The 23,980-nt window shown below is 42.4% G+C and overlaps 1 protein-coding gene and 1 long non-coding RNA gene across 5 annotated transcripts in view; one reads left to right on the top strand and one right to left on the bottom strand.

The window, feature by feature from the left end:
- Window positions 1-396: 396 nt before the first annotated feature.
- LOC117367140 lies at window positions 397-7,926 on the bottom strand. Its single transcript, XR_004540701.1, has 2 exons — window positions 7,699-7,926; window positions 397-680 (listed from the first exon to the last, which is right to left on the bottom strand). It is a non-coding gene; the product is annotated as an uncharacterized LOC117367140 (long non-coding RNA).
- The window catches only part of TWF1 (twinfilin actin binding protein 1), a 75,151-nt gene continuing 58,965 nt past the window's right edge, over window positions 7,795-23,980 (top strand). For 3 of the 4 annotated variants that reach the window (XM_033959444.1, XM_033959443.1, XM_033959446.1), the window contains exons 1-2: window positions 7,795-7,942; window positions 17,249-17,326. In XM_033959444.1, coding sequence (XP_033815335.1) covers window positions 7,816-7,942; window positions 17,249-17,326 — 205 coding nt within the window. In that variant the 5' untranslated portion in view covers window positions 7,795-7,815. The other variant, XM_033959445.1, reaches the window with a different exon arrangement.

Genomic DNA, 23,980 nt, shown 5'->3' with positions numbered 1-23,980 from the left:
TGGACCTGATGGGCCGCCGCGGGAGCGGACCGCTGAGCAGGATGGACCTATGGTCTGCCTCAGCGGAGGCAACTTCTTATGTTCTTATGTTCTTAATTAATTAATTGATATTCTTTAATTTTATATTTTGTCCTCTTATTACAATAGATTTTATAATCATGTACTAACATATTACGCAGATAGATCAAAAAAGATCTACCCCTACCGTATGAAAATCCTAGAGCAGCAGAGGAACTTAATAGTTGATTTAATAACTGATTCAATTTAGATTAGAATGGAGGGCCCTCATTAATCACAACTCACATGAGGGGAAATAACAAAAACCCCTAACAGAAAGTTGTCACTCAATAACCCAAAAAGGGTTACATCCCTGGGTCCTTACTGTCTATTTGTGAAGTGCAAAAATTATACGTGTCTTAAACAATAATCGTGATATCTTAAATAGTACTAAGACTCTGCTGCTCTAAGAGTCATACATCAGTGTCCAATTAGAAGTCACCGCCGTAGCGATGTACACTCAACTTTGCTAGATCAAAAATGTAACAACAAACTGTATTTATCTTTGGGGTTGAAAAAGAAAGTTCAACTGCTCCAAAATCGCTCTGCATGCTCATAAACAGGGCTCCGTTTCGAAGGAAGAACCTTTTTCATCGGGAACTACGCAGTGCTTCGCATTAAAGCTGAAAAACAAAAAAGCAAGTTTGAAAATGAAGAACTAACATATTAAACAATATACAATAATAAACTGCTAAACAATTTATATTTTGAAAACTTTTCTTGTACAGTACTTTATGCAGTTAGCCTTGGTTTGAGCAAATACAGCCAGACTTAGAAGAGGATTCCTCTTTGTCCAGAGGAAGAGCAATGCTTTCACATTAAGGTGAAGGCTTGGAAAGGAAAACTAACTTGGACAAATTGGATGCATTTTGAAGGCAACAGCAATGTAGACTTGCAGTAATTTCAAGCTAGGAATAAGTTCTGCTTTCAAGAATGTATGAACGTAATTCTGTAATACAGAGTATTAGTAAGTGGCATTTAGTTTACTCATAACACTGAAAAAAATCCCCATTTTATCTAAGTAGCATTTTCCCTCTACTTCCTCTTGCTGTTTCCACAGCTCTGTAAATATACAGCAGTAAGTACATAGGTATTTCACTGGATCAGATATCTAGTAAGTCAGTAGTATCAAATATCCAGTAAGGCAGCAATATCACCTGTTTTTATTACCTTGCCTGTACTACTTCCAATAGCATAAGCACAGCAATTCACTCAGTCAGCCTCAGGGCCTTTGCTAGGCTGTGGCCTGCCTCCGAGGAAAGAGGAAGTTGTATCATTGGAGGCGGGCTGTGGCCTGGCAAAGACCCTGGTTGACTCAATTGCTGCACTGATGCTATTGGCAGCTGTGCAGGCAGGATACAAGAATGCTGTTGCTCGTCCGGAGGAGAGGCAGGGAAAAGAGAAGAGCAAAATGGAGGAGACTTGCAGGCACTACTTGCCCTAAGGAGCACGCGTACTATGTGCTGGGAACCTCTGCCCTATAACATGCATTCTTAAATTTCATAGCGCACAATTCCAAAGGGGGCAGGAACATTCCCACAATTTAGGTGTAGTGTTAAAGAATACCTGCATTTCCACACCTAACTGCCATTAGTTGGGCACAAGCATTTACACCAGCCTTCTTTGCCAGGCATAATTGGGTGGAAAATGTGCGCTAAGCTGGTAGTCTATAAAAGCTGTTCCATGCAGAATGCTCTTTACAGAATACTAGCTTAGTGTGGATCATTCCAACACTTGGCTTTGGGTAGCAACTATATAAATCACAAAAATAGGGACAATATGGTCCACTTGAAAAATATATTATTAATATCAAAACAAATAGTGGCACCTGACCTATAGTAATCTATGTGGAGGAAAAAAGATCTCATTGATTGGAACAACTGCTCTCATGGAAAGTTTTAAGCAGTGTTATAATCCAACTCAATTTAATCATGGGCCAAAAACCTCCATATATATGTGTGTTGCTTGACTGTTTTCTTAATAAACGGCATGAAATAAAATAAATGACAGCACTAATCTTGAAAACCTAACTTTGGGTGTAATTTATTGAATCTAGCTTTACATTATCAAAACCATTCCCCAAACAACAAATCAAAATATAATAATTTCACAATAATAAAACTTCCAAATGTCAATTTCTGATTCAACGGCAATGAGCTAAACCAAGGGTGCCCAAATGGTCGATCGCAATTGACCAGTAGATTGCAAAGGCAACACGAGTTGATCGCATTGCCTTTGTGATCTTTTTCTCCCTGCTGCATCCCCGAGCCAGGTCTGGCGTGTACAAGCACCGGACTCACAAGACTTCACCTCCGACGTCAATTCTGACGTCGGAGAGGAAGTTCTGAGCCAGCCAATCGCTGCCTGGCTAGCCTGGAACTTCCTCCCCAACGTTAGAATAGACATCAGAGGTGAAGTCTTGTAGGCCCGGAACTTATACGCGCCAGGCCTGGCTCAGGGAAGCAGCAGAGAGAAATCGGCGTGATGGCTTGGGGAGGTAGGGAAAGAATCGGGGAAGTGGAGAAATCGGCGCGAAGGCTTGGGGGGCAGGGGGAGAGAGAAAGAAAGGCAGGCAGGGGGAGAGAAAAAGAAAGGCAGAAAGAAAGAGGGGGACAGGGGGAGAGAGAAAGAAAGACAGGCAGGCAGGGGGGAGAGAGAATGAAAGGCAGAAAGAAAGGGGGGCAGGGGGAGAGAGAAAAAAAGACAGGCAGGCAAGGGGAAAGAGAAAGAAAGAAAGAAATATTGGCTTTACAGAAAAAGGAAGTGCAACCAGAGACTCATGAAATCAGAAAAAAGGTAGGAAAATGATTTTATTTTCAATTTAGTGATCTAAATATGTCCGTTTTGAGAATTTATATTTTGCAGAGAACCTATGAGCGTCGGGAGCTGCGAGGTGCATTCAGCACAGCTCCCTGCGCTAAAAACCACTATCGCAGTTTAGTAAAAGGGGAGGGGGTATAATTGTCTATTTTGGTATAGTTGTTACTGAGGTGACATTGCATCTGCCTTGACCTCTGAAAAAAACCCCGAATACAAATGATAATTAACATTTTCTCTGCGTACAGTGTGCTTTGTGTTTTTTAAAATTTTATTGCTGGTAGATCATTTTAACTTGGTCATTTTAAAAGTGGCTCGCAAGCCAAAAAAGTGTGGGCACCCCTGAGCTAAACAGTACCCTCTTAACTAGCACCATGCACAAACTCCCACATGGCATAGACTGCTGTAATGCAAGTCCCTCCCTTTTTCCTCCTTTTGGGCCCATTACACACATGGACCCTTCTCCCTCTCCTAGCCTTAACCATATTAAAATTGTTCATTTTAACCCCTAATCAACCCCTATAAAAAAAGGGAATGGCCAATACCACTCCATTGTTGACAAACCTCCCCCCCACACACATACATACATATCTCACAAAGTAATCAATCCTCCAATTTGATCCCTCCCCCAGGGAGAGCAGGTGAGTCCCCAAAAAACTTTTCAACCTCCTGAACTTTCTGTGGAAGAAATGCTGCCTTCCAAAAACCCCCGCACTATTTCTGAAGCTCTTGACTCTGATTAGTGGATGGATAAACCTCTTCCACCAAGCAACTTGTCCCCCTCATACTTGCTCTCAAAGGCTATGAGCCCACCCTTCCACCTCTCTCATTCCATTATCAGATGTATGGGGAAAGGGTTGGTTCAGTTATGTTATGTTATGTGACTTTATGGGATAAAACCAATAGGAGCTTCTGTATAAAAGTTTAAATGCTGATATCCAAATTGCAAACTGGGCTCCTAAAATAACTACCTATATGTTTGCCATATGTTGTGGTACGAAAAGAATGTCAGTTTTCACTGGATGATTCAGAATTCTCCAAAAGGTTTGAAGCTTCTTTGATACAAGTCTGGGTTTCTTTGTTAACAGTGTTGACACTTTCACACACTGTGATTTGTGCTGTCTTACTAGTTCTTTCTTTTATCCTGTTTCTATGGCCACTCCCATCATTCGCCATCTTTCTTTTCTTCTGTTTCCAAGCAGTGTTCCTTTATTTCCCTGACTTCTCACCACATCAGTCCACCAGCATGGAGAATGACACGGTGGCAGAATTTGTCACTGCTCCCATCCCCAAGGATAATCATGGGAAACCATCCCCATGTCATTCTTTAAGGAGAGAAGGAAGAATCAGAGTATGAATGGGCACAATCACTGACCCCTCAAGCCTTGAGATAGACCCTAAAGAATGACAAAGGATGGTTTCCCGCGGGAATGGGAACGGTGACAAATTCTGTCACTGTGTCATTCTCTAATTGGACTATACATTAATTTATAAATTTTCCACTTTTTACAATTCAATAGAACATTCAAAGCAGACAACTGCGAAGCTCAGTACAGTACAATTTCCATACATGCTAAAACAGTTATGTCAAATGGGTAATAGTATTTGCTAATTCAAGACCTTCCTCTGCGCTAGCCCATCTTTAGCGTACCCAGGAAAAAAGGCATTTTCAAGTATGTATCCTTTTTTCACATTAGCTCATGTAACCTGAAAAAAATTGAACATGGGAACCTAAATATGGCTCCCGCATTAGGCATGCACTAACCAGTTAGCAAACACAAATATCTACATATTAGCTGAATAGCGTGCTCATGCCCATTCTCCAGTCTGACATGCCTCTACCAAAAATATATTTTAAAAAATATATAAATAATAATACATGCTTAGTGAATGCAAAAAGATTATTTACAAAAAAAAGCACTTTAACACACTTTGTGGTAAGCGCTTTCATGCCTATGTTAAGGCTTAACACCATTTGGTAGATATTACAACTCTACCCCCATCCCCCCCAAAAAAGAAGAAATTGACTCCCCATTCACTTTAACGAGTATTCTTTGAATAAAAAGAATTTCAACCCACCACAAAATCCATGTAACCATCTATCACTTTTAGCTTCACAGGGAGTGAATTCCACCTCTGTAAGGGCACTAGGTGTCTCATTTATGGAATTTGCTACTGTTGGCAATCCAAAATAAAGTGAGTTTTTTAAATTATATTCTTGAAGTGCTGTAGATTCAATTTTAATATTAGTATCAATGTATTAGCATTAATGACTGTGTATTAATGTTTAATACCCACTGTGAACAAGCAAGTCAAGGTGGTTTACAAAATCTTTTGCTGGCCCTTAGAGCTTTCTGTATTCACAATAGGACCCTTTAAATGAAGAAAAAAAAAGTTAGCGACCCTGCTTTAAGCTTTTGTCCATTTTTTATGCCCTCTGCTGCGTTCTAGTGAAGGACATGTGAACTGGGTCAGATCAGTGGTCCATCAAGTCCAGCATCCTGTTCTTGAGGGTATCCCTATCCAGGGCTGGTTTTAGTCATAAAGGGGCCCAGGGTAGAAATTAAGGAGGGGGCCCTTCTTCTACTTATCCATCTCCCAATTTCCCTACCCATTTTTAAATGACTTCTTCATACACAAAACACAGACTTTCACTAAATACAGAACAATGGATCACAAATTAGAAATAGAATTATGAATACCAAAACTGAACCGGAAACCCAAAAAATTAACCCTGCAAGTACTTCATTTTGTACTGAACACAATCAGTGGCATAACCATGAGAAGGGGCTGGGCCTCCCACTTTGAGCTTAGGCATCTTCAAAATTAACATCTCCCTTGATGTAGCTGGTGGAAATCCCCAAGCCTCATGAGCTGATGACCACATCCTTCCCCTCCTCAGGTCCAGTGATCAGAACTTTCAAAGTTCTGTAGCTAGCAGCAGAATTACAGAGCCACTGCCTTCCCCCAACCCCCATCCCGCCTTCTGCCTGGCTCTCATGTATGCATGAAAAAATTGGCAGCTTGAGAATACTGCCATTAGCTGCAAAGTTTGGAGACTTCTGGTTGCCAGACTGGAGGAAGTGCTCTTCAGTTGCCAGGGCTTGGGGATCTCCATCAGCTCAGGTATTTATCTTTTGCATTTAAGCAGGGAGAAAATCTGGTGCCCTTCCACCCATTTTGGGCTCCAGCCCCTCCCCACAAATCAGCTGCATGCCACTGACTACAATAAAAATATATTTGTGATGCACATATCCCAAAGATAACATATTCCAGTTAATACATTCAAAATAAAACACTTTTTTCTACCTTGGTGTCTGGACATTTTGTTTTTTCATCATCTTGGTCCCAGTTTCTCTCTGCTTTTTGTCTATCTTTTCCTAATTCTCTTTCATAAGAACATAAGAAGTGCCATCTCCGGATCAGACCCTCGGTCCATCAAGTCCGGTGATCCGCACACGCGGAGGCCCCACCAGGTGTACACCTGGCATAATTATTTGTCACCCATATCCTTCTATGCCTCTCGTAAGAGATGTGCATCTAGTTTGCTTTTGAAACCTAAGACGGTCGATTCCGCAATAACCTCCTCTGGGAGAGCATTCCAGGTGTCAACCACTCTGCGTGAAGCAGAACTTCCTGATATTTGTCCTGAACTTGTCCACCCTTAGCTTCATTCCATGTCATCTTGTCCGTGTCGAATTGGACAATGTAAATAATTTTTTCTGCTCTATTTTGTCGATTCCTTTCAGTATTTTGAAGGTCTTGATCATATCCCCTCGCAGTCTCCTTTTCTCAAGGGAGAACAATCCCAGTTTCTTAAGTCGATCCTCGTATTCCAGTTTCTCCATACCTTTTACTAGCTTCGTTGCTCGTCTTTGCACCCTCTCCAGCAGTTTTATATCCTTCTTTAGGTTGGGGGACCAATGTTGGATGCAGTATTCCAAATGGAGTCTGACCATTGCTCTATAAAGTGGCATTATGACCCTCTCCGATCTACTCGTGATTCCCTTCTTTATCATGCCCAACATTCAATTTGCTTTCTTTGCGCCGCACATTGTGCTGATGGTTTCAAGGTCCTATCTATCAGTACACCCAAGTCCTTTTCTTGTTCACTCTTACCCAGTTGCACCTGACATTCTATACTCGTATTCCTTATTTTTTCTGCCTAAATGCATTACTTTGCATTTCTCCACATTAAACGTCATCTGCCATTTATCTGCCCATTTCTCTGACAGTGTCTGTTGTTCATTTTTTTCTCCTCTCTTGCTCCATTTCCCTCACTATGCCTGTCTTCAACATATTGATTTTTTTCCCTTTCACATGGGTTCAACTCTCTTCTTCTTTCCCCATGGTCCAACATTTTGCTCTCTCTCTTTTCTATTGTTGTGTTCTTCCATTCCCCCTTAATGCTGAACAACGTGTTGGAGGGAAAGAGAGATGTTGCATTTTTCTCTCCCTTCTTTCCATCCCCAGACCTAACATTTCTCCCTCTCCCTTCTTTCCATCTCCTTTTCTCTTCCCAACAGTCCTCTCTTCAAGTATCTTTCCCCTTCCTTCACTCCACATCCAACTTCTGTTTCTCTTCTTTCCTTTCAGATCACTACCCACCATCTCTCTCTCTCCCTCCCTCCTCCTCATCCTCCTCTGTTTCCAGTCCAATAAGCTCTTCCCCTTTACCTACTCCCACACTCAGTCTGGCACTTCTTTTAACTCCCTCATCTTGTCCCTCTTTCTACTTAAAAAAAAAATTACAGCTAGTAATGAGAATTTCCTCACTCGTATGTCTTCCTCCTTCTATCCACGCCGGTCGGTTGTTGCTCTTACCTTCCACCGCTGAAAAAAAACAATTTTTCCTGCACAGGACTTTCAGCTGGGGCAGCCAATCTGAAGCGCTGCTTACAGCTCCCCTCCCCGCTTTCCTTCTGCAGCGGTCCATCCCCAATGACGCAACTTCCGGTTTCCGCCTGGGAGGACCAGGGCAAAGGAAAGCAGGGAAGGGAGCTGAAGGCGGCTGTTCTGATTGGCTGCCGACCTCCTGCAGCAAAAATTGATTTGTCAGCGACGGAAGGTAAGGACAGCATCAGACCGGTGCAGATAGAAAGGGGAAGACATGCTGGTTCACACGAGCCATGGGGCCCAGTTTGCTCTCCCCTAACGCCGACCCTGCCCCTATCAGATTTTAAAGCCCATTTTATGTTGCGGGAGGCGATTCTGCTAAAAAAAAAAAAAAAAAAAGAGCAAGAAATGTAGTGCAGCAAAACAGTATCGCCATATATTTATTTTGTATTATTAACCTCCCAGTCGGCTTTTTGGAAAAGATGCTAGAGCAGGGGACTCATGGCATTACAACCAAGTTTTAGGGGAAAGCTGTCTTTTAAAACTTGACGGCTGCTATTTTTGTTTTCAACTTCTTAGAAGCCTAAGAAACTTAAGCTCTAGACTAGGTACGACTTTAGGCTGAGACTTAAAATCTCGCCGAGGCCAGATCGGTGACAAGTCTAAAGGGAATGACGCCGGCCTGAGGAAGTAGCGGTCCGCCCCGGGCTGTGCCGGCGGGGGCGGTAACGTGGTGCAACTGCTGCTCCTCCTCCTCCTCCTTGTCTCGCACTTCCTGGTTCTTGGCCGGCACGAGCTGCAGTCACGGGAGCGGCAGCGGAGTCATGTCCCACCAAACCGGCATTGGAGGTACAGAACAGGGAGAGGGCGGGAGGGAGTATATCAATCCCCGGATAAATAGAACCGAGTCTTCGTGTACCGGGCAATGCAGGATGAAAGGAGCGCCCCCCCCACCCCCCCTCTAGAGATCACTCCTCGGATCACCTGCGTGGTAGCCCTCTTCGCCGTCTTTGTAGCCCTGAGGCACACAGACATAGGGGTAAAAGTGGCCCAAATTTGTTCCTGTTGTAATCGGGATTGCTTCGCCAAGTTTCGGACAAAGGTCTGTGGACACAGGTCCTGCTAATTAGGGGCCAGGGCTTGGTGCAGAACAACACGGCTTTGGGTTTAACTTTGCTTTGAGTTTCATTTACGATGTTTTCACGAGCTTCTTTTAAAGGCTTTAATTGCTGATGTGACAAGAACTGGTGCCAGTATCAGTGATTCTGTGGGGATTTAGAAATCAGTTATATGTTCCAGAGTTTATAATTAGCTCAGTAGCAATTATACCTAATACCAGCAATTCTCATTTAGCCTTCCTGTGTTGCTTGTTGAAACCTGTTTGGCTAAGGGAAATTTGGAGTGTTTCTTCCTCGGGTTTAGATAAGTGGATTTTGTGCAGATGGCTTCACCAACTTTAAGCACTAAATCTATTCCATCTGTTCCTTAAAGCAGCAATGCTACATACTTTTCCATAAATCCATTTACAGAGCTTCTTCAGATTTCTCTCTTCTGTGTTCAAGGAGAAAACACTTAAAGGGTAAAGGATAACGGGATGTCTTAGGACCCCATTTCAGATCATGCATCATCCATCCAATTCTTCCGCTTCATGGTTTCTTGGAACTGGGGAAAAAAAGTTCTCTTGAGAATATCCCCTTAAGGGTATAAGTTTTATAAGGCTGCTAATTTCTTACATTTTTCCAATTCATAGCACTTCCTCTGCAGAATTGTGGCATTTGAATTTGATAGATGGAAATAGAGAGGTGTCTGAGATATCACAAGCACACCACAAATGTGACTGACCAGTAAAAAAAATATTCTATATTGTGATTGTTTTCTAGAATTTTTTTTTTTTTTAATTCTTAACATAAGAATCGGTGTACTGGGACAGACCGAAGGTCCATCAAACCCATATCCTGGTTCCAACAGTGACCAACCCAGGTCACAAGTACCTGGCAAGATCCCAAAGAGCAAAATAGATTTTTATGCTGCTTATCCTAGGAATAAGCAGTGGATCTCCTGATCTAAACCCAAGTCCATCTTAAAAATGGCTTAAGATCCTTTCTTTTAAGAAATTATCCAAACCTTTTTTTTAAATCCTGCTAATCTAACTGCTTTCACCACAATCTCTGGCAATGAATTCCAGACTTAAATTATTTGAGTGAAGAAATATTTTTTCTATGTTTTTTTTTAAATCTATTACAGTGTACTTGTAATAATGAAATATGTTTTAAAGTAGTAATTTATATTTAGAGAATTATATTGTGCTTAATGCTAATTAACCCCCCCCCCCCCCTTATGAAGCCATGCTGCCAAGCAGCGCAAGCTAAATGCCAAGCTGTCCATAGGATTAGAATGGGCAGCTCGGTATTTATAACTCACACTGCTCGGCAGTGCAGCTTGATAAAAAAGGGGGTAAATTAAATGGTTTATTTTTTTATTTAATTCCTGAGAGACAAGTTTTGAAGTTCTTGAAAGCTCTGATAAACTGGGGAGTTGGGGTGAAGAATTGTTGTGCTTATCAGACCCCCCACTCAGCTATTAAATGAATGTATGAAGAAGGTAAACACAACCCAAAATATGAGGGGTGGGAAGGAAGAGGTAATGGCTAATTTAACAAATGACTCATCGCCCCCCCCCCAAAAAAAAAAAAGAAAATTACAAATTACTTGTGAAAGAAAAAAAAATTGATAGACTTGGTCCAGGCAAAATGGAGGTGGAGAGCAAGATACAGTGGTGCCTCGCATAACGAACGCCTCGCACAACGAACGCTGCACACAACGAACTTCATGTCTTGATTCACACAACGAACTTCGTTTCACACAACGAACTTCACACAACGAACTTCGTTTCACACATCGAACTTCGTTTCACACAACGAACTTTGTTTCACACAACGAAGTCGCCCGAGCTGCCGATGTATTGCATCCTTCCGCGCAGGCACTGCAGGCAGTCGTTAGTCACTGCGCTTAACTGCCCTCTCTCACTGTATACAGTCGTCCTTTTAAGATAAACTCAATATTTTTTATATATCATGGCTTCTAAAAAAAGCAGGAAGGTGATTTCTGTTGAAATGAAACGGGAAATAATTAGAAGGAGTGAATGTGGGGTAAAACAGTGTGACCTCGTCAAAGAGTTTGGCCTCAGCAAGACCACCATTTTCACCATTTTGACAAATTTATCTTTTTTTATGTCATCTTAGCATATTTTATGCTGCAGAACGAATTATTTTTTTTAACATGTATTGTTATGGGAAAACGCGTTTCACATAACGAACTTTTCGCATAACAAACTTGCTCCTGGAACGAATTAAGTTCGTTGTGTGAGGCACCACTATATACTTTAAGCTATTAGTAAATCAAACAAGCTTAGACTCTTCTCTGAGCACATAACCAAAACACTTATCCACACCCTCATCACCTCATGCTTAACTACTGCAACTCACTACTCTCAGGACTTCCATTTAGTCATCTCGCTCCACTCCAGTCCATCCAGAATTCGGCTGCATGACTCATATTCCAGGAGAGCCGCTTTACTCACGTTACCCCTCTCCTAAAGTCACTTCATTGGCTTCCCATCCGTTTCCGAATACAATTCAAGCTCCTCTTACTGACCTACAAAGGCACTCGCTCAGCTGCCCCTCGCTATCTCTGTTCACTTATCTCCCCCTATGATTTTCCTGCGTGAGTTCCACTCAGCTGGTAAGTCCCTCTGTTCTGTGCCCTTCTCTTCAACTGCCAACTCCAGACTCCGTCCCTTCTGCTTTGCTGCGCCGTATGCTTGGAACAAGCTGCCCGAATCCCTGTGGGAGGCTCCATCTCTGGCAGTGTTCAAGGCCCAGTTAAAAGCCCTTTGAGAGTGCTTTTGACTCCTAACTCCTCTCATCTTGTGTTCTGCATCCCTAACCCTATATATCATGCCTGTCCAAGTTAGAATGTAAGCTCTTCCAAGCAGGGACCATCTATAAATGTCAAAATGTACAGTGCTGCATATGCCTTTCAGTGCTATATAAATGATAAGTAGTAGAATTTATTTTTTTTTTTTTATATTAACAATACTTTTGTCTCAGAACTAAAACCTCTAGGAGGCAGAGGTTTTATATCTATAATAATAAAATGTTAAGCGCGCATGCGCACTCTCACCGCGTGTTCCCTCGAGATCTGATCTGTCGGGATGTGCCGGCAAGAGTGCGCATGTGCGCTTACTATGTCACCACAGGCGGACTTCCCCCCTCCCCTCAGAGCAGGCCGCCCCGCCCCTTCACAACGCCAGCCACAAGGGTGATGTCCATTGGCTGGCTCGGCAGTGGGTTGGCGTGACAGTGGCATTGGCTGCGCCCGCCTAGCGCCGCGGAGCGGCCGAGACCAAGGCGGCCGCCGATTGGCTGGGGTGACAGCGCTCAGAAGCCCCGTCTGGGAGCGTGAGACTGGTAGGTGGGCGGGCACTGTGGCTGTCAGAGGGTGGGAGGCGAGGCCGTTAGAGTGACGAAGACCCGGCGGGGTGCCGTGACGGCCCTTGGAGAGCTGGTCGTGCGCAGGGAGGAGGAGCCGACCGAGTCATTTGTTTGCCTGCAGCATGCTAATATTGACGCGGTGCCTGTCGCAGGTGATGTCCCAGCCCCCATGCACAATGGTAAAACATCATGACTGAGGCCTCTCTTTGAAAATTAAGCCCCGGGATCTTGGAGGTTTCCTTCCCCACCCTAACAACCTTCCCAGTTCCCTGAGCCCCACCCTTCCCTTTTTCATCCCCCCACCTCCCATCCAATCCTTCCACACACAACCACACCAGACACTGTTGTCTCTACACACTTCGACATATAACCTACCAAACCCCACAGAACCATACAAATGATTTGACTCTACCAATCTCATCCCTCCCAACTCCCATATACCCACAAAATACCATGACTATTGCACAACAAATGAAGTGTTTGAAGAAAGACTGCACAAAAAATATAAACAGCATTTTGATATACTAAGACCCATAGTCAGCAAACATCAGACGATGCTGCTCATGGGAGTGCAAATTATAACACCACAGTTTCAAGATGACAGGCCGAAAACAATATAGGAACATGTGGGCACTGTCAGAGACAACGGCAAAAATCCTGCCCCTGAAACCCATTGTAGCACACCAACCATTATTGGCAGGATCAATGAAACTGAGGTCGGGCTGACTGGTACAGTTCAATTCTGTTCAGCAAAATCCCCAAACTCAAACCTCCACCAATCTCAAGATACTTATGAGAAAATGGGCCCTTGTTTATGGGGAAGTTAGACCACAAAAGTATGCAGGTCTTCCACTTTTGTTAAGACGAGAGTGTGGTTTTCATGCACAATGCGTACTCTTGCTGGGTATTAGAAGGCAAACTTTACACCCCTTACAAACAGCTGAGAACAAAAAGATGCAAAAGTTTTACGCTGTTCCATCACCTTCAAAAAAAATATCTTGGAAAATAATTTTTTTGGCCTTATATTCCACTTCGTGTTGCCATCTTGGACTCCCCGCACGCCCCGGCCTCCTCCCCCTCCTCCCGCAGATGTGAAAAAAATACAGAAATACTGAAACAGGCTAAGCACAGAGAGAGAAAGAAATAAATACAGACACACACACACATATTCTAGCACCTGTTAGAGACAGAAAGAAAGACAGACAGGCAGAGAGACAGAAAGAATTACAGAAATAAAGAAAGGGGGCAGGGAAAGAGAAAGAAAGACAGACAGACAGTGGCCAGGGAGAGAGACAGAAAGAAAGACAGACAGGGGGCCAGGGAAAGAGACAGAAAGAAAAAACAGAAAGAAAGAAAGGGGGCCAGGGAGAGAGATAGAAAGAAATGCCTAAGTCTACACATCTATTCTAGCACCTGTTAATGTAACGGGCTAAAAAACTAGTTATTTATATATAGATATATAATGGAATGTAGATGTAAAAACACAAAAGGAAAGACCAGAATCATATAACAGGTAAGTGTTTTGCAGAATGTATTGAGCACTGTTGCTTTAACAGCATTTTTTGTACTGTCTCTTCTGTATTTTGATGTACAGCACTGTGTTTGTCTAGTAGCACTATAGAAATGAGTAGTAGAACCGGTAGTAGTAATACAAGCCACTTTCTTTCTTCTAAAACAGATTTTTCTATTGCTCCTCACCCACATTTTCTTTCTACGTTCTTTTCTGGTGTACTTGCTTGATTGAGGGCTGCCTGGGAAAAGAATCTCTTTTTAAGACTGAGGGACTGATGCAGTGTGCACCTTTATATAAAAAGTGTGAACTAACCATGTAAAAAGTCCATCACACATATGCACAGCACATTTTAAATAGTGGTATTGAGGCTATTGTCTATTAAGTGCAGATGCACAGATCAAAAGATCTGAAGAAGTGTAAAAGGTTAGTTCAGAAGCATTGGTCAAGATTTAATGCCAGGTTCTTTTATATTGCATTATGCTACATAACATTATTTCTTATGAATCACTAATATGCCCCAATTCAGTGTGATTTACAACAATCATTTAAAAATTGGTCATAACCAGAAATTACAAAGGTTAGGGCTCTTCAGCTTGGAAAAGAGACGGCTGAGGGGAGATATGATTGAAATCTACAAAATCCTGAGTGGAGCAGAATGGGTACAAGTGGATCGATTTCACCACTCCCTCAAAAATTACAAAGACTAGGGGACACTCGATGAAGTTACAGGGAAAACCAATAGGAGGAAATATTTTTTCACACAGAGAATAGTTAAGCTCTGGAACACATTGCCAGAGGTTGTGGTAAGAGCGGATAGCATAGCTGGTTCTAAAAAGGGTTTGGACAGTTTCCTGGAGGAAAGTCCATAGTTACATTACATTACATTAGTGACTTCTATTCCACCTGTACCTTGCAGTTCTAGGCAGATTACATCAGAAGATAACTGGACATTTCCAGGAAAAATTACAGTTTAGGGAGCTGGTTATATAAATTGAGTCTTTGGGAGAACTTAAAGGATGAGTAGAAATTTGAGGATTACATCAGAAGAAAAACTGGACATTTACGGAGAAATTACAATTTTAGGAGGCTGGTTACATAGTTGAGTCTATGAAGGGGAGTTACAAGAGGAGTAAAAATTTGAGGAGGAATTTTACAGGGGAGGGGGAAGGACAAGGGGGGGGTTAAGATATCTGGATGAATTTTTTGAATAGCAGGGTTTTGATTTCTTTTTGAAATGATTTGAAGTTGCATGTTGCTATCAGCAAGTTAGAGATGGAGGGGTCTAGTTTTGCTGCCTGCGTTGCTAGTAGGTTGTCATACATCTTCTTGCGTTGCATTCCTTTGAATGAGGGATAGACAAATGGAGTCCGAGTTCTCCTTTGTCTGGTTGTAAGGTTCCGATTTAGGCGATTGTTTAGGTAGTTGGGTACAGTACTGTTTATTACTTTGAATAATATACAATATAATTTCAAAAGACATGGGGGAAGCCACTGCTTGACTTGGATCGGTAGCATGGAATGTTGCTACTCTTTGGGTTTTGGCCAAGTACTAGTGACCTGGATTGGCCACTGTGAGAATGGGCTACTGGGCTTGATGGACCATTGGTCTGACTCAGTAAAGCTATTCTTATGTTCTTAATAAAATTAGCATTTCACCTAGCACAGATCACCCTAAATCAACTAACACCTATCACACATGTATTCCCTCTTATAGAATATTTTTGAAAGCCCTCAATTGAATTGGAAAACATCCCACCATCTTGCTGCTAAATATGAAAACGTAGCTGAGTGCAAGGCTTTATATTTGACCCAGTGGCATAGCGAGGGAAGCTTGCGCCTAGGGTCCTGGTATAGCTATGCTGTGTGCCCCCCACTCCAGTACCTCTTCTAATCTTTGTTGGCTAAGAGCAGCATCTCTTACCTGGTCCCTATGAACAGGAAGTGACAGAGAGGGATGAGGCTGGTGCAAGCAGCAGGTAAGAGATGATGCTTGCAGTCAGTGAAGATTTGAAGAAGTGGGGGGTGGAGGATGCTTGGGGAAGAGGTGCCAGTACCGCAGCCAAGGCAGCACCTAGGGTGGTCCGCCCCCCTCCCCTACCATACCAGTGATCTGACCCTTTTTGGGTTTGAAAAAAGTGTTTAATGCAATTAGGTATTATTCTGTGCTTCCTATTCTTCCCTTTTATTATGAGCATAATGACCCACAGCTTTCTTTTAAGAGCATGTGAGAACTCTGGGGTGGCATGGAAGGCCGCCAGAGCCTTCCTAATTTCAACTTGTCTTCTTTTTAGCAGTAGGCATTATAGGGATAATTCTATAAAGAGTGCATGTAAATGACCAAAATATCACCATTTAGGTATGTGTGCACATATATGCGTAAATGCCGTTATTTTGGCTACAAGCTATTCTACAAAATAGTATCTAAATGAGATGGTGTGTAGTTTGATGGTGGATACACTGCTAACAAACACATTATACATGTGTTTGTTAGCAGTGTAGCTGCAAGCATTTATGCCAGTTTATGTTTATTAAAACTCTTTAAATACCGCATAGGCTACAAATAAGATCAAAGCGGTTTACAAAATAATCCAAAGTAATGAAAAAGAACTCAGTTAAAAAAGAGAAAAAAAAGTCACACACACTAAAATAAATAACTTTGAAATTGGTCATGCTTAAATTTATACTTGTATTAAATTTATACTAGCAATCTATAAAGGAAAGGAGGCTTCAAACAGCATCCCTTTATAGAACTGCCCTCTACGTGTGCCTGTAAGTCTAAAGAAACACCCCATATTCTTTTTATTTTTTCTTTCATAGTATTGCTTCTTAACTCGGTCCTTGGGGCACACTCAGCTAGTCAGGCTTCCAGGATATCCACTATGAAGGAGTGGTGTAGCGGTTAGAGCTACAGCCTCAGCATCCTGAGGTTGTAGGCTCAAATCCCGCACTGTTCCTTTTGATCCTGGGCAAGTCACTCAATCCTCCATTGTCCCAGGTATGTTAGATAGATTGTGAACCCTCCAGGACAGATAGGGAAAAATGCTTGAGTTCCTGATTGTAAACCACTTAGATAACTTTGATAGGCAGTATATAAATACCTAAAATAAAAATGAATAACGATGAGAAATGTCATGGTATATGCCATTTTAAGCTGCTTTAGGCGTGTATTAGGGCCTAACGCAGCTTAGTAAAAGAGTCTCTTTGAGATTTAGAGAGGATAGATAATTTTTGCTTGTTGTAATACTTTATTGTATTAACATAAGTTGGTCAACTACTACTATTTATCATTTCTATAGCGCTGAAAGGCGTACACAGCGCTGTACATTTAACGTTCAGTAGACGGTCCCTGCTCAGAAAAGCTTACAATCTGACTTGTACAGACAGGACTTCTCGGGGTTGGGGAGTTGGTCAAAGGGTTTTGCTCAAGCTGTTGAGACCATACAGATATAATAACTGAGGTACGACTGTGCAGTACGGAGATAAAATGCATTCACATCACTAATTTTATTTTGCTCCATCTCCCTTTTTTTCCAGCTAACGAAGATGTTACTGATGTATTTGCCCGAGCCAGAAATGGACAATATAGGCTGTTAAAAATAGACATTGAAAATGGTTAGTGCTGAATTGCTAACATTATTTTTAAACAAAACATATGGTTCATATTGTTTTAAGATTATGCATGTTTTATTGTAACCCTTGTAGGTAATAAATATTTAAACTAAATGTAACTCTGTGTGAAGGCTTTTGCTAAAAATATTTGACTTTAGTATCCTTGGTTACCTGTATAGCCAATGCCTGAGTATGAAGACAGAGAATAGTTGGCAAATAGGGAGAAATAAAAGAAAAAGAAAACCATATGGAAGTCATAAAGCATTTTCACACATGCTGTGAATTCTGGACAAAGTACAGCTTTGGGTTAGCATTGTTCTCTGCATTCATACTGCAAAATGAACTGTAAATGAATGTATGACTTAATCATGTACAGGAGTTTCAGACCTGATAATTTAGAATTTAGTTTTTGGTTAATTAGCTGCCATTTGTTAAGGGAAATTATTCCAGATTCAAATGTGGAAAGGACCATACCAAGGGCAGTCAGGTAGTGCTACCATTTAGGGTACAAGGGAATGATTTGCAAAAATCTGTCCTGTCATTGGCTGTGGTGAAGAGGGTGGGGTTGTGTTGCACAGAGCGTGGTTCCAGATTGGAATTGCTTCTGAATGTGGCTATGCCAGGAATAGTGACAAAAATCCTGTGTGTAGGAGTGGTATAGATCCTAATTTAAGCCACATAAGATGTCATACTGTGCCAGATCAGTCATCCATCCAACCTCTGAAAATGACTAATTTAGGTCACAAGTACCTGGCAGGATATCAAACACTAGGTTAATTTCTTGTGGCTCATATCCAGAGATGAGCAGTAGGGATTTGCTGTTAATTGTTTGTTGCTGTTAATTTAAACACTTCATTGTCAGTTGAAAGTTTCCATTTATTTTTTAGAAGGTCAGTAAATATAGTGCACACACTGTATGGCAGGGTTGTAGCTCTGGCCCACCCAATCCGACTCAGGCCCACCAAGTCTCTCTCGCAGTGTGAGCATGTGGTAGCGCCAGTCCCGCTTTTGTGGCCCAGTGCATCGCCTCTGAGGAAGGGTGAGTTGCCACCTGCCACAACCCCAGCTTTGGGGGGGGGGGGCAGGTAGGGCTTGATGTTGCACTCATGCAGTCACACTCCTTCAGGGAGGTTCTACCCACTTCAGGCTCAGGCCCGCTCAAAATTGACTGTCTAAGTACGCTACTGTTATATGGTACCATACTATTGTTTTCAACATTACTACCTTATTTTTTTTTTCTCTTCAAAACAGTGGCATAATATAAATTAGTAAAATAATAGCCAGACAACCAATTTTGGGTGTGCTTGAACCCAAAGTGGGTGGGCACAAAATTCTCTGCCCTGCCTTACCCCCACCTCAGAATATAAATACTTTAGCTAATGAAGATCCCCCAGCTCTGTCAGCTGAAGATTTTCTCTGAAGATAACCAGAACTCCCCTTCACTAAGCTTTGCAGGCATTAGCTATGTCCCTAAGCCATTGATGCCGGCATTCCACACATGCTTAGTTGTCAATGGCTCAAAGATACTGTTGCCGACTGCAAAGCTTGGTACAAAGGAGTTCTGGCCATTTTTGGAGGAGGTCCTCAGCTGGCATACTTGGGGGTCATATATATAAGGGAAACAAATATGCTAGACACTCTATCTAGTCACTGTGAACCTCAAAAGGTGTTTGAAGAGTATACAGAATGAATGCAAAACTACTACTGAAGCTCTGAGGAGAAAGAAAGACCTCAGTTAAAGGGCTTCATGGACCTTACAAAAAACATAAGAACATAAGATTTGCCACTGCTGGGTCAGACCAGTGGTCGGTCCATCGTGCCCAGCAGTCCGCTCATACGGTGGCCCTTAGGTCAATGACCAGTGCCCTATTGGAGTCTAGCCTTACCTGCATATGTTCTGTTCCAGTAGAAACGTATATAACCTTTTCTTGAATCCCTGAAGGGTGCTTTCCCCTATAACAGCCTCCAGAAGAGCGTTCCATATTTTTACCACTCTGGGTGAAGAATAACTGCCTTATGTTTGTACGGAATCTATCCCCTTTTAAATTTAGAGAGTGCCCTCTCGTTCTCTCTACCTTGGAGAGGGTGAACAACTTGTCTTTATTTACTAAGTCTATTTCCTCCAGTATCTTGAATGTTTTGATCATGTTCTCTCTGTCTCTTCTTTTCAAGGGAGAAAAGGCCAGTTTCTCTAGCCTCTCATTGTACGGCAACTCATCCAGTCCCTTAACCATTTTTGTCGCTCTTCTCTGGACCCTTTCAAATAGTACTATGTCCTTTTTCATGTTTGGCAACCAGTGTTGGATGCAGTATTCCAGGTGGGGGGGGGGGGCAGCGTACCATGGCCCGGTACAGCGGCATGAAAACCTTCTCAGATCTGTTTGTGATCCTCTTCTTAATCATTCCTAGCATTCTGTTAGCCCTTTTCGCCACTGCCGCGTATTGCGTGGACGGTTTCATTGATTTGTCTACAAGTACTCCCAAGTCTCTTTCCTGGGGGCCTCTCTCCGAGTACAGCACTGGACATCCTATATTTGTGCATATGAGTTTTGTTACCGACATGCATCACCTTGCACTTATCCACGTTGAACCTCATTTGCCATGTCGCAGCCCATTCCTCGAGCGTATTTATGTCTCTTTGCAGGTCCTCGCAATCCTTCTGTGAGGTTCAAATCACAGAAGACTATGTCTGACTATGCCTTTTTTTTCTCCAAACATTTCTTTTTGATGCTCCTCAGAACTTCAATAGTAATTTTGCATCCATTCTGTATACTCTTCAAACACTTTTTGAGGTTCACAGTGACCAGATTGACTAGATAGTGTCTAGCATATTTGCTTCCCTTAAACAGTATATCTAATATGCTTCTCATTTTGATACTCGGGGATCCCCACTAGCTATCTAGTCTAATCTAATCTAGTCTTTGGTTTATATACCGGGTCATTTCTCATCGGAGCTCGACTCGGTTTACAAATAGTCAGGAGACCAGAATATACACAAATGATGAGAAATAAAAATAGAGTTTAAATTAGAAACTTATGCTTAACTTATAAGTATGAGAAAATGAATGCTGACATACTGGGGCATAATAGGATATTCAAACTGGTTTGGGGTCCATTGACGTCTTTTGTAGATTTGTTATAGTTGTCCTTTATCTTTATCTCTATTTTCCGTTGTTTTACACTCGCACATCCAGGAGGGGGAGGAGGATATATCTTTTGTTTTGCTATTATTCCTGATGGTAATGCTAGATGGGGAAGGGAATTTTATTTTTGTATAGATACTGATTGATTATAAGTCCTTGGTTGATTTGTCAAATCTCAAGGTTAACAAGGCAATGGGGCCTGACAACCTACACCCCAGGGTGCTCAGGGAGTTGTGTGATGTCTTGGCGGAACCGCTATCCGCACTCTTCAATCTCTCCCTTAGTACAGGTGACGTCCCGTTGGACTGGAAAATGGCTAACGTCATTCCACTTCATAAGAAAGGCTCCAAGATGGAAACAGCAAACTACAGACCGGTGAGTCTCACATCAATAGTGAGCAAACTAATGGAAACTCTAATCAAATGCCAATTGGATACGATTATGAACGAGGAGAATCTACGTGATCCCCGTCAACATGGATTTACTAAGGGGAGATCCTGCCAATCCAACCTGATCGGCTTCTTTGACTGGGTGACGAGAAAGCTGGATGTTGGGGAGTCCCTGGACATCGTATACCTGGACTTCAGCAAAGCATTCGATAGCGTACCACACCGCAGGTTGCTGAGCAAAATGAGTTCTATAGGATTGGGCGACACGCTGACGAAATGGATTGGGAACTGGCTTGAGGGTAGGCTTCAGAGGGTAATGGTGAATGGCACCCCCTCCGAAACGACGGAGGTGATCAGTGGAGTGCCACAGGGCTCCGTCCTGGGCCCGATCCTGTTCAACATCTACATAAGAGACTTGGCAGAAGGTCTCCGAGGTAAAATAACACTATTCGCTGATGACGCCAAACTAAGCAATGTAGTGGCCAAGAGTACAACAGACAAAAACTCAATGCCCGACAACATGATGCACGACCTACTACTACTGGAGCGCTGGTCTAGGTCCTGGCAACTCAGCTTCAATGCCAAAAAATGCAAAGTCATGCACCTGGGCAGCCATAATCCATGCAAGACTTACACCCTAAATGGCGAGATCCTAACAAGAACTGAAGCAGAGCGTGACCTAGGGGTGATCGTCAGTGAGGACATGAAGGCTGCCAATCAAGTGGAGCAAGCTTCCTCCAAAGCAAGGCAAATCATAGGTTGCATACGCAGGAGTTTCGTCAGCCGTAAGCCTGAAGTCATTATGCCATTGTATAGATCCATGGTGAGACCACACCTGGAGTACTGTGTGCAATTTTGGAGGCCGCATTACCGAAAAGATGTGCTGAGACTAGAGTCGGTGCAGAGAATGGCAACCCGGATGATCGCTGGTCTCAAGGATCTCCCTTACGAGGAAAGGCTAGATAAGTTACAGCTCTACTCACTCGAGGAACGCAGAGAGAGGGGAGACATGATCGAGACGTTCAAGTATCTCACGGGTCGCATCGAAGTGGAAGAAGATATCTTCCTTCTCATGGGTCCCACGGCAACCAGGGGGCACCCGTGGAAAATCAGGGGAGGGAAACTGCACAGTGACACCAGGAAATTCTTTTTCACTGAGAGAGTGGTTGACCGCTGGAATAATCTTCCACTTCAGGTCACTGAGGCCAGCAGCGTGCCTGATTTTAAGGCCAAATGGGATAGATACGTGGGATCTATTCACTGAGTTATGTGGGGAAGGGTCATTGCGGTGGGCAGACTGGATGGGCCGTGGCCCTTATCTGCCGTCTATTTCTATGTTTCTATGTTTCTATGATTATTATTTGAATATAAATTGTATTGCACTTTTTGTTGGCATTAAAAACTAAATAAAGTTTAAAAAAAAAAGAAACTATCTTAAAAATAGATCTTGCTATACAGGAAGGTTCAGGACCGGTGTTCGACCTGCTGGGGCTCAGGTCAGAAAATAAAGGAGCGCTCTCCTCCCTGCCTTCCCTCCAGTTTCCCCACCTGCCATTATGATCGCACCAACAGACCCTACAGAACAAGGGATCACAAATTAGATATAAAGGGCCCCTTGTACAAAGCCATGGTATCAATTCTCCCATAACAAATGCACCGAAGCCCAGAGGAATTGAGTGGGCTTCAGTGCATTTGTCGTGGAAGTATTACTACCCTGGCTTTGTAAGAGGGACCCAAAAATATTTATACAAAAATTGAACTGGGAACCTCAAGAAGTTAAACTTGGGGCTCCTTTTACTAAGCTGTGATAGCGGTTTTAGCGCGTGCTGAATTGCCGCACGTGCTAGACGTTAACGCCAGCATTGAGCTGGCGTTAGTTCTAGCTACGTAGCGCGGATTTAGCACATGCTAAAAACGCTATCACATTAAAAGGAGCCCTTAGTATGTACTGCAAGCCTGGAGACATAAAAACAGAAATACGTTTTCTTTTCTACTGAACACAATACAAAGATATTTGCTATGCACATGACCCAAATCTAACATATTCCATTTAAAACATTCAAAATAAAATGCTTTCTTTCTACCTTTGTTGTCTGAACATTTTATTTTTCCATCATGTTGGTTCCAGTTTCTTTTTTCTGTGGTCCTGTCTCATGTTTAAATTCTTCTTCATCCAGCTGCTATTTGTATTTTTTCCCTCACTACATCTGCCTCTAACATAGTGATCAATCATTCCTTTTTAGCTCTTTTCTTCCTCTCTCCTTTTTACTTTTCAGCTACCTATCAAATTTCTATCTTCTTCGTTCACACACTAGCTCTCTCATTCCCCATCTCACTCCTTCCTCAGCCCTCCATTCCCTTTCATCTACTCCCCATTACCATATTTCTACCCTCTATAACAGAGGTCTCAAACTCGTGGCCCACCAGGTACTATTTTGAGGCCCTCGGTATGTTTATCATAATCACAAAAGTAAAATAAAACAGTTTCTTGATCATATGTCTCTTTAGCTGTAAATTACAATATCATTATTAAGACTTAGCCAAAAGGAAAGATTTATAAACTATAAAAAGTTTTACCTCATGCAAAATTATCATTTCTTTAATAAGACATTAACTAATTTTTCTGAGGCCCTCCAAGTACCTACAAATCCAAAATGTGGCCCTGCAAAGGCTTTGAGTTTGAGACCACTGCTCTATAATCGCTATCTTCTCATTCATTTTCTTGCCACCCCTTTCCTGCCTTTTCCAATAGGATTCTACCATTCCCAGGTCTACTACTGCTGGTTGGGCCCAGACCCACCCATGGCTACACCCCTGCTTCAGAATGCATTTTTCACCTTATATCGATTTGCTCCCACATACACTATTTCTTTCTCATTCATTTCATGTCCTTGAGTATTGATTATTCTCTTTAGACTAGAGACTCTCTTTCTGGTACTTCTAGCTCACAAATTAACCCTTGGACACTGGACCAAAATTCATATTTACACTCTCTAAATAAAATAGGAAGCATCGATGACCTTACCTCATTCCCCCTCCTTTTATCAAGCGGCACTGTTGAGCAGCGAGCAGTAAATACCAAGCTGCCCATAGGAATAGAATGGGTGGCTTGGCATTTAGCTTGC

Source organism: Geotrypetes seraphini, chromosome 9 (genome assembly GCF_902459505.1).
Source record: "Geotrypetes seraphini chromosome 9, aGeoSer1.1, whole genome shotgun sequence".
In the NCBI taxonomy this organism is placed as follows: domain Eukaryota; kingdom Metazoa; phylum Chordata; class Amphibia; order Gymnophiona; family Dermophiidae; genus Geotrypetes; species Geotrypetes seraphini.
Note: the sequence above shows the minus strand (reverse complement) of the source record. Positions and strands in the feature narration are given on the sequence as shown.